Genomic DNA, 12239 nt, shown 5'->3' with positions numbered 1-12239 from the left:
AACCAGTGTCCATCCTTGAGCTTGTCTCTCTTCTTGTGCGTGTTGCTGCTTTCTTTGGCCATTCGTTTCTCTTTCTTGGATTGAGTGGACAGCTGTTTCCTTTTAAGATTTGTTGTTATTAGAGGAGGAGTGTTTTAGCAATGATTCTATGTGAAAAAGGAGATTGTCTTGGCTGCTGATGGTTTAATTTCCCATCTTGTAGGAGCAGGTTGAGACCATTTCTTTTAATAATCTGCAACCGAATTTAGATTATCTCCAAGTTATCATGAAAAAAGATGCTTTGGATTCAGATTCTGTTCACTATTGTTATAATAGAATAACTTACAGTAATAAGAGCTGAATCACAGATGCCCCTGCTAGATTAATGATTTCTAAACAGAAAATGTTCTCTGTTGAACGGTCCTTTAGATATTTTCACTCATGGCCTCTTAAGTTCGAGTATCAGGCTAGCATGAAATTTGCTAGTCCAGGTCCAATCTTTTTCCTATTTCGTCAGATATTTTTCTAAAGAGTCAGCTCGACTCAGCCATTGATGGCTGAACATAGGCCAGCTGTGGTCATACATTCCTCCTAAATGATCAAACTGCTCTTATCTTTGAGAGAGGGCGTGTACTCTGAGCCCTTGGAAGGAAACGATTAATGAAACCATGACGTGATCACCAGTAGAGAGAAATTGCCATCATTTCCTGATAAGAGATGTTTAAATTTTTGTGGTCATGCTGCGATAAAAACTCACCAAGAGAGCACAGAAAAATGTTGTTGAAATTGTACAGCTATCTGATGTTACAACTACATACAAATCTTGTTTAACTCTGTACCACTCTGCACTGTCACCTCTCTCTTCACTCATGCACTATGATCTTTTTTCACAGCCACTTTAAACTCGACTCAGTGAGTAAATCATCATATCTGTGGTGGTTTCCTCTCATTTTAACCTGAACTAAGTCAGATTTACTGTTTATAGAGGAGTTGAACTGACTGTTTGCTAGCTGGATCCTAGTTGGTGTTTCATATGCACACACGTGAGACGAATGTTGCTTACAATAACAACAGGGACTGACACTGCAATAATCATCACAACTTATGTTGTTTTATGAAGATAAAGTACACACCAGGGCTGTAAAAATAAATGATCTTGTCCTCTTAAATTATTTCACCAAACAGCCTGAATATATGTTTTTGAAAATGTTCATTTTAGAGGAACTGTGAGGATCTTTCAAGGCTGGGGGGATTTAGCGCCCCATGTGGACTAAGTATGTAGCGTGAAGGCCCCTTTAAAGGAAACCCTGCGCCTTATTAAGACATAATAAGTTGTACTACCTGTGGTTTGTTCTTAGCTAAGTTGGATTGTTTTTACAGCTTTTTCTAATTTGAACATAACTATTATCTCGTGTTTGCATACAGCCCTGTAGTCTTGTGTCCTGGCATAAAAGTGGTGTTCTTCTGTGCTAATTAGGAAAATGTGCATGAGCTCAACCTTGCAAGCACATGGCATTCATCAATTAAATTGCACAAGTACAGATAATTAAGCAGTTTAAAACCCTCAGAGGGGGTTAAGGCTTTTTAACAGCTTTTTGGCCTTGTTTTTTTTCTTTTTTTTCAAGAGACTGTTACGATTTTTATATCAGAGCCTGTAACCAAGGGGTTTCCAAACTATGGCCTGGGGGCCAAATGCGACCCTTGGCCCATTTTAATTGGCCCACAGTAGGACGTGAAACTTGTGCTTTTCTGTAGTGCTTGGTTTACCTGTTTTCTTACTGACAGATGAGTATAGTTTAGTGTGACCTTGGGGACTTGTCCAAGAAGGCAACACAAAACTACACTCATCTGCCAATTAGAAAACAGAAAAAAATATAGTTTCTGAAGACAGTATGAATTTATTTCGATTAGCGTATGTTTTCATTTCAGCACTAGGTAGTGCTAATTCTGTAAACAAACATTTTGACTCAACAGTTCATCAATGTACTTTTTCTCTGGGCTCAACTTTAAAGCATTTCATATCACTTAGTGCATCTTTACCTAAATTGGACTGGACTGACTTACTTTGATGTTATCAAGTGGAGGTAAATGAAAGTGGCCACACCATCCTTGAAATTTTCTGCATGTGGCCCTCAGCAGAAAAAATTTGGACACCCCTGCTGTAACCCGTCAATAATGAGCTCTTTACACTCTTTGTATACATGCAGGGTGACCAAAAGTGCCCCACTGAAACACACAAAAACCGTTAGACCACCCGGCCTACAGTAATAAAACATGCATATTATGATATAAGGCTCTTGTTCTGGAGTCTTCAAATCTGCAGTTTTTCCTGTTTGTCACATATTTGGCATGAGGGGAACCTGCATGCCTTTTTCCTGGTTTTAAGTTAGGATACTTTTATACAAAAGAATTAACTGAAAAGAAGACTAGAAGAACAAGTTGAAAATATTTATTGTAACCCTGGGCTGATTCAAGATAATACCTGTGCTAGGTTAGAGGGCATTTGTTTCAGTATCTTAAACCGAGCACAAAAAGTAAGGACATTTTGGTTTGGTAGATTATTCCTTTGTTGTAACAGTGCTTCTTGGAAAATAGTATACCACTGGAAAGCCTTTTTATTACCCTGCCAAGGAGGTTATGTGGTCAAGAGAGTTTGTTTGTTTGTTAGTTAACTTGTTAGTTTGTTTGTTAGCAACATAACTCAAAAACTTATGGACAGATTTTGATGAAATTTTCAGGAAATGTCAGAAATGGCACAAGGAAGAACTGATTAGATTTTGGGAGTGATCCGGATCACTGTCTGGATCCAGGAATTTTTTACAGGATTCTTTACTATTGGGAGATAGGGCTAATGTCGGAGGTTTGCGCTCTCGGAGTGCTCTTCTAGTTTCCCTTTTAAATGGTGCCGCATTTCACCAGCCTGGTCACACACTGCTGTGGGATGGCATCCCATTCTTCAACCAGCATTTGTCACAAGTCAGCCAGTGTGGTTGTGTCTGTCACTCTGGCACAGATGGCACCCCCAAGCTGATCTAACAAGTGTTCAGTGGGGTTGAGGTCAGGACTGTTGGCAGGCCAATCCATCCTCTCCACTCCCAAATTCTGGAGGTAGTCTCTGATAAACCCCGATCTAGAGTATCCCAAGCTGTGAAGATATGGGATTGCCACTGGTTGCCGAATCTCATCTTGATATCTCTCTGCATACAGATTGACAATCATGTATCTGAATGGCACCTGATTGTCAGAACCTGGAGGTACCAGAAGCTCAAAACAAGAGCCAGTAGCAACAGCAGAATAAGCTGTTTGACATTGGTGGAGAAGATTTGGCTAATTTTTCATGGGTGCAACCCACCTACTCAGCTCTGCTGCTCATCCCACAAATGCATGTTCCTTACAAATGTGGCACCATTTAAAAGGGAAGTAAACAGGCTTTCCAGCTGTATAAGATTTAAAGCCAAGAGACATTGTTACAACACACTCTTTCTTTTTGTGCTAGTTGTCTGTTTACTGCATTGTTGAACTTGATGGCCTTTGTTAAAGTTATGATTACAAAAACATTGAGACCAGACTGTTTAGTTGTATTGTAATCTTGTTTTGAAGTCTAGCTCACATAATTATTTACTTTTCTTATTACATTTCTTTGGTTAAAATGAAGAAAAAAATATATATATAGAAACCCTGGTGTAATTTCAGGCATTCCATCATTAACTGAAGTTGCTGGAATTGAGCCGGTTTTCCTAAATTCCTCCCCAAAAAAGATGTAGGAGTGGATTACAGAGCTCTTACAAAGGGGCAGTTCCTGCTCTAAAAAGAACAGGAGCTCTAGTGTCTGTGCCAACCCTTCATATTTAAAATGAAATCCCAAAAACTTGTGAAAAAGTGGATTTTTGGCAATTTGCTTTGGAATTTAGAGTCAAATGACTTCTGTTTGGTGTGAGCATGGTCATGCTAACAGTTTAAGTTTAAGCAGATAAACAAGGTGTTTAATTCATCCCATACACTTTTGATCCATGTCTTTTGGCTGTGTTTGACATTCTTTAAACATTGATAATAATCTGCAAAGTATTATTGCCACAGCCAAAAAAAAACACTCTTTGACATGTCGAGAAATACAAGGCTTAACAGGCCGAGCTACAGTTGCTTAGCCGTAATTGGACCGTCATTTTCAGGGGAGAGCTTTACAAGGCAGTCAGTTTTTTAAAGGTATTAAATGAGAGGAAGCCACTGCAGATCACAAGTGATCACCTATAGTGCACCTCACCCACCACCACCACCTCCACCCTGTCTCTGTAGTCACCCGCCCATCCACTGGCCACCTTCCTCACTCCACTCCTCCTCTTCTTCTTTCCACAGATGAGCTCACAGTGCCTGCTCTATATCCCAGCAGCCCAGATGTGTGGGCGTCATACCCACTGTACCCGGCGGAGCTGTCGCCGGCCCTCCCACCCGCTTTCACCTACCCCTCCTCGCTCCACGCTCAGGTAACCTGCAAACCCATCCCCTCCTTCCCCCTCACCACCATCAACACCACCTTCACCCCTCACCGTTTCTGTAGCCCCACAAACAGCTGCTGCTGTCAGGCCTGAAATCACTCTGCTTCATCCCACAGAGCACACAAAGATCTTCTGATTAGCACCAATCTTTAATTGTGTTGTGTTGTCTTAAAGTCATGCTGTAGTTTGGATTTGGAGGGGTTTTTGTTTTTTCTCTAACACTCATGTAAGTGTTTTCAGTGTTTACAGGAAGTTTAACAAAATGCCTAATCCTTGGTTCAATTCTTTGCTCCGCTAAGAGATATTGATGGAACAGGGAGCAGCTCTCACAGAGTAAAAAACAAACTTTCCCAAGCTAGAGACTTCTTTGTTCAGTTAAACTTGAATTTTCTCAAGATTGGTTGTGCTAATGTTCTGCTGTAAGTGTGCTCCATGAAGGCAGCTTGTAGATCAGGAATCTGTTTATTGATGGTGAAAGGAGTTACCTATTTATTATTAAATTTACAGAATATTGTGAGTTTTTGGAGCATGGTGGAAACATGAGATACGTTTTACCTGGTCTTATCAACTTCTAGGAATCAAACACAACTATTTAACCATTTACTTTACCTTCAGCTGCATAAAGGCTCATTTATGCTCTGTGTTTGCTATGCAAAAGGATATGCAAATACAAATTCTTTCCATACTCTGTCCATTTTGGTAGTCTGAATGTGAGTGAGGGATGTGGCTGCAGACCACCACTGTGAGACTCCACCTCTGTACAGACATAAGTGATAAACCTTTCTGCCACAGTGCTGTTATAGAAGTTGTTGCGTGTACATCAGCTAGCTTTAATTATTTCAGTGTGGTTTAATGGAGGACAGGCTTTTCTGTAAGCACACTGTTTTGGTTTTGCAAGCCAGGTTAGCTACTTCTGTTGTACAAGGCCTAAAGATAAACGTCTGTCAGTGGGGGCGAGCATTTCCGTCTTGGAGGATAGAGTTCGGAGGAGATATGGGATTGCCACTTGTTGCAAAATCTCATCTCCACATCTCTCTGCACTGAGATTGCCAGCAATGATGTCAATCCTTGTTTATCCAGTGAGGGAGATGCTGCCCCACATGATTACACTGTCTCCACCAAAAGATGTTACTCTATCGGTGCATCAATCAGCAGAGCATTCTCCACATCTTCTCTAACCTTTGAGCTTGCAATCCAACTGTGGAAGGCAGAATTTTGACTCATTGCTGAACATAACATTCCTCCACATGTTCAGGTTCCTGTGCATGTGTTGCTGACTCTGGTGCAAATGGGTCTGACGGTGAGGGGCAGTCATGCCAGGCCTCCTGGCAGCCCTAGGAGACTGGCAATTGGCTGTGTGCAGTCTGTTCTGGATAGTCTGGGCAGAGAGCCATCGGCCATATTATCCTGCAAACCTCGACTGACCTTGCTGACAGGGTGAGGAAACAGTCTTCTTGGGGTCTCAAAGCAAGAGTCAATAGCAACAGCGAAACAAGCTGTTTGGCATTGGCAGGGAATATTTAGCAAATTTTTCATGGGTGTAACCCACATACTCAGCTCTGCTGCTCATCTCAAAAATGCATTTTTGAAATGCATAAATTAATTGCAAAGCCTATAATTAAGTAGATTAATTTTTTTAATCAACTGACAGCACTACTCCTAACATTACAGTATGTAGGAAGTGATGGCTGTGTCGCTGGAAATGTACGGAAGTACTTGAGTATGTAAAGGGAGCATAAATGAGCCTTAAGGAGACTTCAGGGATGACTCAGTCGATTTGATTGAAGTAGTTTTAAAAGTAGTGGTCCTATAGGAAAGAGCTTTTCCTGTACTCATAGAACACCCTTGATAATCTTAGGATTTGGAATAGTGATAATATCGTGTAGTCAAAGCCAAACTACTGGCTGGTTTCATGTCGCTGTCAGAGAGCTTAGACTTCCTTGTTTCTTACTTTTTGGGGTCTTGTTTTACAATAATTCCCCCAAAATACACTTAAATAAAAGTAAAATTACTGGTTTTAAAACCAACTAAAAAAAGTATAAGTACACGAAAAGCTACTCAGTTACAGTAACATGTGTAAATGCAATAAGTTACTGATTCTCTCACCACGGTAGTGCTTATTTGCTCTACAAAAACAATGCATTTCAGCGTTCATCTTCAGCATCCTAAGTTAAAAAATGCCCCTCAGCAGCAGGTGTTTTTCATTGGTGCACTCTCAGTTGAAAATCTTCAGAAAACACTCATGTCACTTCTCCCTCACGGACAAATCAGAATCATGAAAGGGCAGGACGTAGCATTTTAACTGGTGGAACTAATTCTTTTCCTTTCCCATGATTTATTTCCTGCACCCAGATGTGATTCCTTTCCTTTGTTTTACATTTGCCTGGTGAATAAAAAGTAAGTATTTGGCTTCCAGAGCAAATTAAAACACTCTTAAGAGTCACTACCAAGACAAGCGAAACTGCTGTGATACAACTTTTGTCACATAGCAACCATCAATCTTTGGTTTGAGGTTTTGTCCTGCCATTTTCAGACTATTTACCAATAGTGATAACCTTTCCCTTAATAAGATTTTGTGAAAGCACTTAAGCTGAGATATATTGCAAGTTTTGAAGTGAAGAATTAAAGACAAAGAAAGGTTAAAATTAGAGAAATCTTTGAGGATTCAACATCCCAGATGGCACTTTGTTTGTCCCCATTAGTGGCATTATCAGTCTAAATGAGAGCATCAGTGGATTAAGAGTCATTATTTCTGCTCTATCATTTGACCATCAACTACTTCACTACCCTTAATTTTAGCCGACTATGATTCAGTTTATCGAGGTCTTTTAATCTGCGCAGCTCCACTGTGGGTTCACGTTCAAGTTCATTATTGATCTCTTGAAATTCTTCTCATGGAGGATGTTTGCTGCAGCAAAATCTGTTTAGACTCCAGTATTAGACACGCGGTTACTGAATTTCTGTGTTTTTTGATTTTCTTTTGTTCTGTCCTTTGTGGTATTTTAAGCTCAAACTGTAACACTTTCTTTAATGTCTTTTATCTTGGCTATAAAGAGCATATTTCCATACATAATGCAGATGCTACAGCTATGAAAGTATAAAGGCCCCCTAGCAACGAGACCAAAGCTGAAGCTCAGATGATGTCAGAATTTGAAATGAAGATGAATCTGCCGAGCTGGCATTTTTCCATATTTGTTGGATATGTGAGCTCACACTGACACACACAAAGAGACTCTGGATTTGGGATGTCAGTGGGGGATTGTGGGTAACGATGCATCCCACAGCCTCTTCTGACCTGATGTTAGACTTAAAAATACGCACAAGACTAAATGATGAAATCTAATTTAGGTCAACATGAGCTCAGCTGTCTGGCTCAATCAGCTGTTGTCATCATTTCTAGTAAAAATCTGGCCGTCTTATTCAGTTTCTAGTAAATGGTATCATCTGGGTTGTTTGTAGAGCTATAGATTTTGAACAAATAAAAGACCTTCTGTAGGGTAACTGTCTGCCTGCTTTGTAGAAATACACAAGACATGACAATGATAGAGGATTACAGTCAAAGAAAACTGATGATAAAAAAGGTTGTACTTTCTTTTTTGAAGAAAAGATGTCAGTCAGTTAACTGCTAATGCAAAACAATACAACTTTTTACAAGTGGATGGCGGTATTCTTTTAACACCTAAGTCTGTGTAGTAAATATGAAGCTACTGCCAGCTGCTTCTAGCTTAGCTTAGCATAAAGACTAGATACGATTCACTTCCTCAGTTCCCTTTCTTGCCATGATGAAGATTGCTAGATTCTTTATACCAGGGGCACACAATGTAGATTTTTACCCAATATTTCTATACTTATTTTAACTGACGCCAATATAAACACACATTTTGATTTTCATTGTACAGACCGCCAAGTCTCTTCTGAACTGGAACTGACCCCTTTTCTCTTATTTTGACAGTCAGACGCAAAAAAATGGAGCAACATTTGATTCTACCATAAATTATGGTTGCAATCATTTTCAATCAGAAAAACCAAAGACTTTAAAGTTAAAGGAATAGAGATGAAAAAATACAGCAACCTCAGCTGAGATAGTTCTTTTGATTCTGATTTAAAGTACTTAATCATACATTCTGACGATATGTACGGCTGATATTCAGCTGGAAATATCGGCCTTAATTTCTAAATTTACCACCATCGATAATTAGCTTGTTTTTGCCAATAGCTGCAGTTACAGATTTCATGTATACCTACTTCATACACTAATGTCTTGTAAATCTGCAGCTACTGCCAGATGCATTTAGCTTAGCTGAGCAGTATTTCCCACAGGATTTTAGAAAACTATGGTTGGGGGACCCCTGACCTCCTAAGGGGTCCGGGGACATGCTACACAGGAAAAAAGATTTGACAGTCTGAAGTTAAATGGACCAATCTTGTGTCTTAAAGGGCAAAATCTATGAATTTCTTTTTCTTGAAAAAAGCAAAAAATTCTCTTGTGTTAATTAAATCAGGGATCTAGTGGTTATAATTTGATTGGCCAATTCCAGTTTTCAGTTTTTACTTTGTAAAGATAAGATGAAGATTTTGGATGAAACAGATTTTCTTTTCTTTAAAAAATCTGTTATTTACATCTAAAAATTACTTTTTACTATGTCTTAGATGGATTTTTATTTTTATGTGCATAATGAAAAGTCCACTGTCTATAAATAGTTTATTACGATTGTGTGTTTTTATTCCATCATTTTATGTTTGTTAGCCTAGATAAAACAAAATGTATTTAGCCTAAATTTGATTTCTGAGTTAACAGTTTAGAGTGAAATATTAGTTATTATTAACTCTGCTCACCCCCCTTGTTAATATAACACAAGAATTAATCAAATCACAGAAACAGAGATATTTACAGCAGCTTTATTCGCTCTAACTCCTGAAGGAATTATGATTTATCCAACAAATAGTTAAAGTGAGAGACTGTTTCACTCAGCTAGAACTGAAAATCAATTACTTGAGTTCTGAGTTCTAGTTTTTAACTTGTTTCATATCTGCTATAGTTACTGTTATTACTTCCTGTAAAGTGACACGTCTGACTTAAGCTCAGTCTTATCAGTCATACGCTGGCACGCTGAGGCTTACGTCACTCAAGAGGAAAATAATAACAGAATAACTACTGATTTAAACATCAAGGTTGCATGCTATGCAGCCCTTAAGCGTCAGAGAGACTCCTATAGCTTGAGTGTCTGAAGATTGGTGACACAGTGCAGACCATTCGTCTGCAGCGTGGCTTATGTGCATGTACAGGTTCACTGTGGAGCAGGCCAACGGGATGCAAGTTCTATGAAATGTAACAATGGTGGGGCAAAAAAGACTAAATTAGACTATGGCGGAGCACCATGGTCTATGTAATTGATGGAAAACACTGAAATGAGCCCATTACATGAAACAGCTTTTTAATGTGAACCAAAGTAGCTGGCTCCCATGTGAGTGCATGTGTCTTCTGCTCCATTCTTGTTGTTATTTGATAAACATTTGAAAAGCTGAACTGGTACCAAATGAAGAGCCGTTAGGAGGGCCAGCTCCTAAAACTAAACTGAGCCAAATGATCTGGATCTCTTAAAAGAGACATATTTCCCACAGCAACAAACAAGGCTGGGTGGACCTCGACTGTGGAAACACAAGCAAGAACAGGGTTTACTGAGCCAGACTGGACCTCTGGGTGGAAACTGTCCATGCAAGAGTGTTGACTCTACCCCTCCAGGCTTTAGAAAGAAGCTTTTAATCAACTTTTTTACCCAAGTGTCACTGCTTTTGGGACACAAAAGAGGCTTACATTTCTTTCTTTTTTTCACAGTTGGGACAGACGTAAACAGTACAAAACTTTGGCATTTTAATAAAATCCAAAGCTCTCTTCAACTTCACTTAGCTTAGCATCGCTAAGAATGCACCTGTTTTAGAAATTACTTCTTTGATATTGTTTTTCCAGCATATTCAGTCCTTTTAGAACAGCAGAAATAAACTCACAAAGTTGAACATAACATTGAACTCTTTGTAAATTGTATATGTCATATTATGTTATGTATGTGTGCTAATGTTTGTATGGTTGTGCGTGTTTAGATTCGCTGGCTCCCACCTGCAGATGGAACTCCTCAGGGATGGAAGTCCAGGCAGTTCTGCTGAAGTATGTGTGAGTAACCACGCACACACCCTACAATGTCAAAGACGTGTATATTGCTACGAAAACACTCACGTAAATGTTATGACAGTTTATTTAAACAAGCCCAGATATTCCTAAACATACCGTATGCCAGGAGTATGACAGGGTGTTATTCCACGTGGCTTGTATGTCAAGTGAGCAGTCTTTACTTAGCCTCAAACCTCACATGAAACTAACCAACTAATTAGTCACACTTCTGCTGGTCGACTTCAAATGTAATGGTATAACAGCAAACAAAAATAATTGGACTTTCAGAGGCAAATGTTGGGGTTTAAAGCTCACTAGGTCAATGAATCCACAGCCGCCCCTCAGACATCATCATAAGAGATCAAGAGATGCGATGTTAAGGGGGAACTCCATTACTTTCCCCGCTCAGGTCACAGCATAGAGAGGGGTTGACGTCTCCTATCGATGCGATGCTTGATCTCAGGCATCAAAGGCATTGAGTCAAACAGAATATACAACGAGCTCCAACGCCAACATTTTAATAAAAAGGACAGGGTTGATCTCAGCAAATATGACTAAAATGCTAATACAGGCTGCTTTGGTAGGTAGTGTTATTGAAGAAGGAGGTGAAAGTCACAGCGTTCTTGTAAGCACTGTGCCCATACAGTTTGTGCTACACAGGTGTCTTTATGCAGGTTATTTTAGTTATAGTTTTCAATGGAAGGGCAGATTCTGCACTATTGCTATTATTGGTCTTTCTTTTAAAATTTTTGATCTGTTTGTCTTCTGCTTTTAGTTTGATTTCTTTGTACACTCAGTGATGCTGGGAATGTCAGTTTTTTAAATTAAATTCCAGCTGGTCAGACAAGCTCTATTTGTTGTGCCATTTAAGTAAACATAGGCACTGTCAGTATTTCTCTTTCTAAACCATTATTGACTCTCCATTAAGCCCTGTTTAGTCTGAGCTACCTCTTCACTGAAGTATTTAGATGGCTAGTCATCCAGTCGCCAGCTGAACATGAGAGTAGGTTAGCTTTAGTTTTGCAGTCCAGTACTCCCTCTACCTTTAGCTATAATTAAGTCTTCTTGAGAGAAATATTATTTTAGTTTGTCGGCTTGTTCATCCTAAAGTGAAGAAAATTGTTTTTGTACTTGTGTTTTATACTAGTGGAGAGGGGTAGTTTTATTGGGTGGAGCCCCCCCATGTGGCTGGAGCTGCAGAGACTCACACTGCCTGTGACGTTGCATGCTTACCCTCTTTATTCAGTCTACCTCCAGCTCTGCTTTTGACTTTTGGCAGAGATTTCTAGAACGTTACCCAGCTAGTGATTTAGCTTGTATCTGACACAACATGGAGCAACACTAGCTCTCATATTGTAGAGCAATACTGACTTTCACTTTACATGTTAGATCCCGAGCTCCTTTAGTAAAATATTGATGTGCCATTGGACAACACGCTGAACCCCAAATTGCTCCTACAGCTGGCGTAGTAAACGTGACGTGTAAATATGTTTGTATGCATATTAATGAGATGAACAAATACTGATGGACAATCTCAAAAGCAACCACTGCCATCAGTGTATGAATATATAATGTACTGGTGTGAATGTGTACTGTGCTTC

At 39.5% G+C, this 12239-nt stretch overlaps 1 protein-coding gene across 4 annotated transcripts in view; it reads left to right on the top strand.

The window, feature by feature from the left end:
- LOC121504271 (RNA-binding protein with multiple splicing-like) overlaps positions 1-12239 on the top strand; it is a 65671-nt gene that overhangs the window by 36763 nt on the left and 16669 nt on the right. The window contains exons 6-7 of one of the 4 annotated variants that reach the window (XM_041778974.1): positions 4333-4460; positions 10572-10635. In XM_041778974.1, the coding sequence (XP_041634908.1) occupies positions 4333-4460; positions 10572-10634 (191 nt within the window). In that variant the 3' untranslated portion in view covers position 10635. Of the gene's footprint in view, positions 1-4332; positions 4461-10571; positions 10642-12239 lie in introns of all 4 variants that reach the window. The other 3 variants (XM_041778973.1, XM_041778976.1, XM_041778975.1) reach the window with 3 other exon arrangements.

This window comes from Cheilinus undulatus, linkage group 22 (assembly GCF_018320785.1).
Source record: "Cheilinus undulatus linkage group 22, ASM1832078v1, whole genome shotgun sequence".
In the NCBI taxonomy this organism is placed as follows: Eukaryota; Metazoa; Chordata; class Actinopteri; order Labriformes; family Labridae; genus Cheilinus; species Cheilinus undulatus.
The sequence above is the reverse complement of the archived record's forward strand: the minus strand, read 5'-3'. Positions and strand labels throughout refer to the sequence as shown.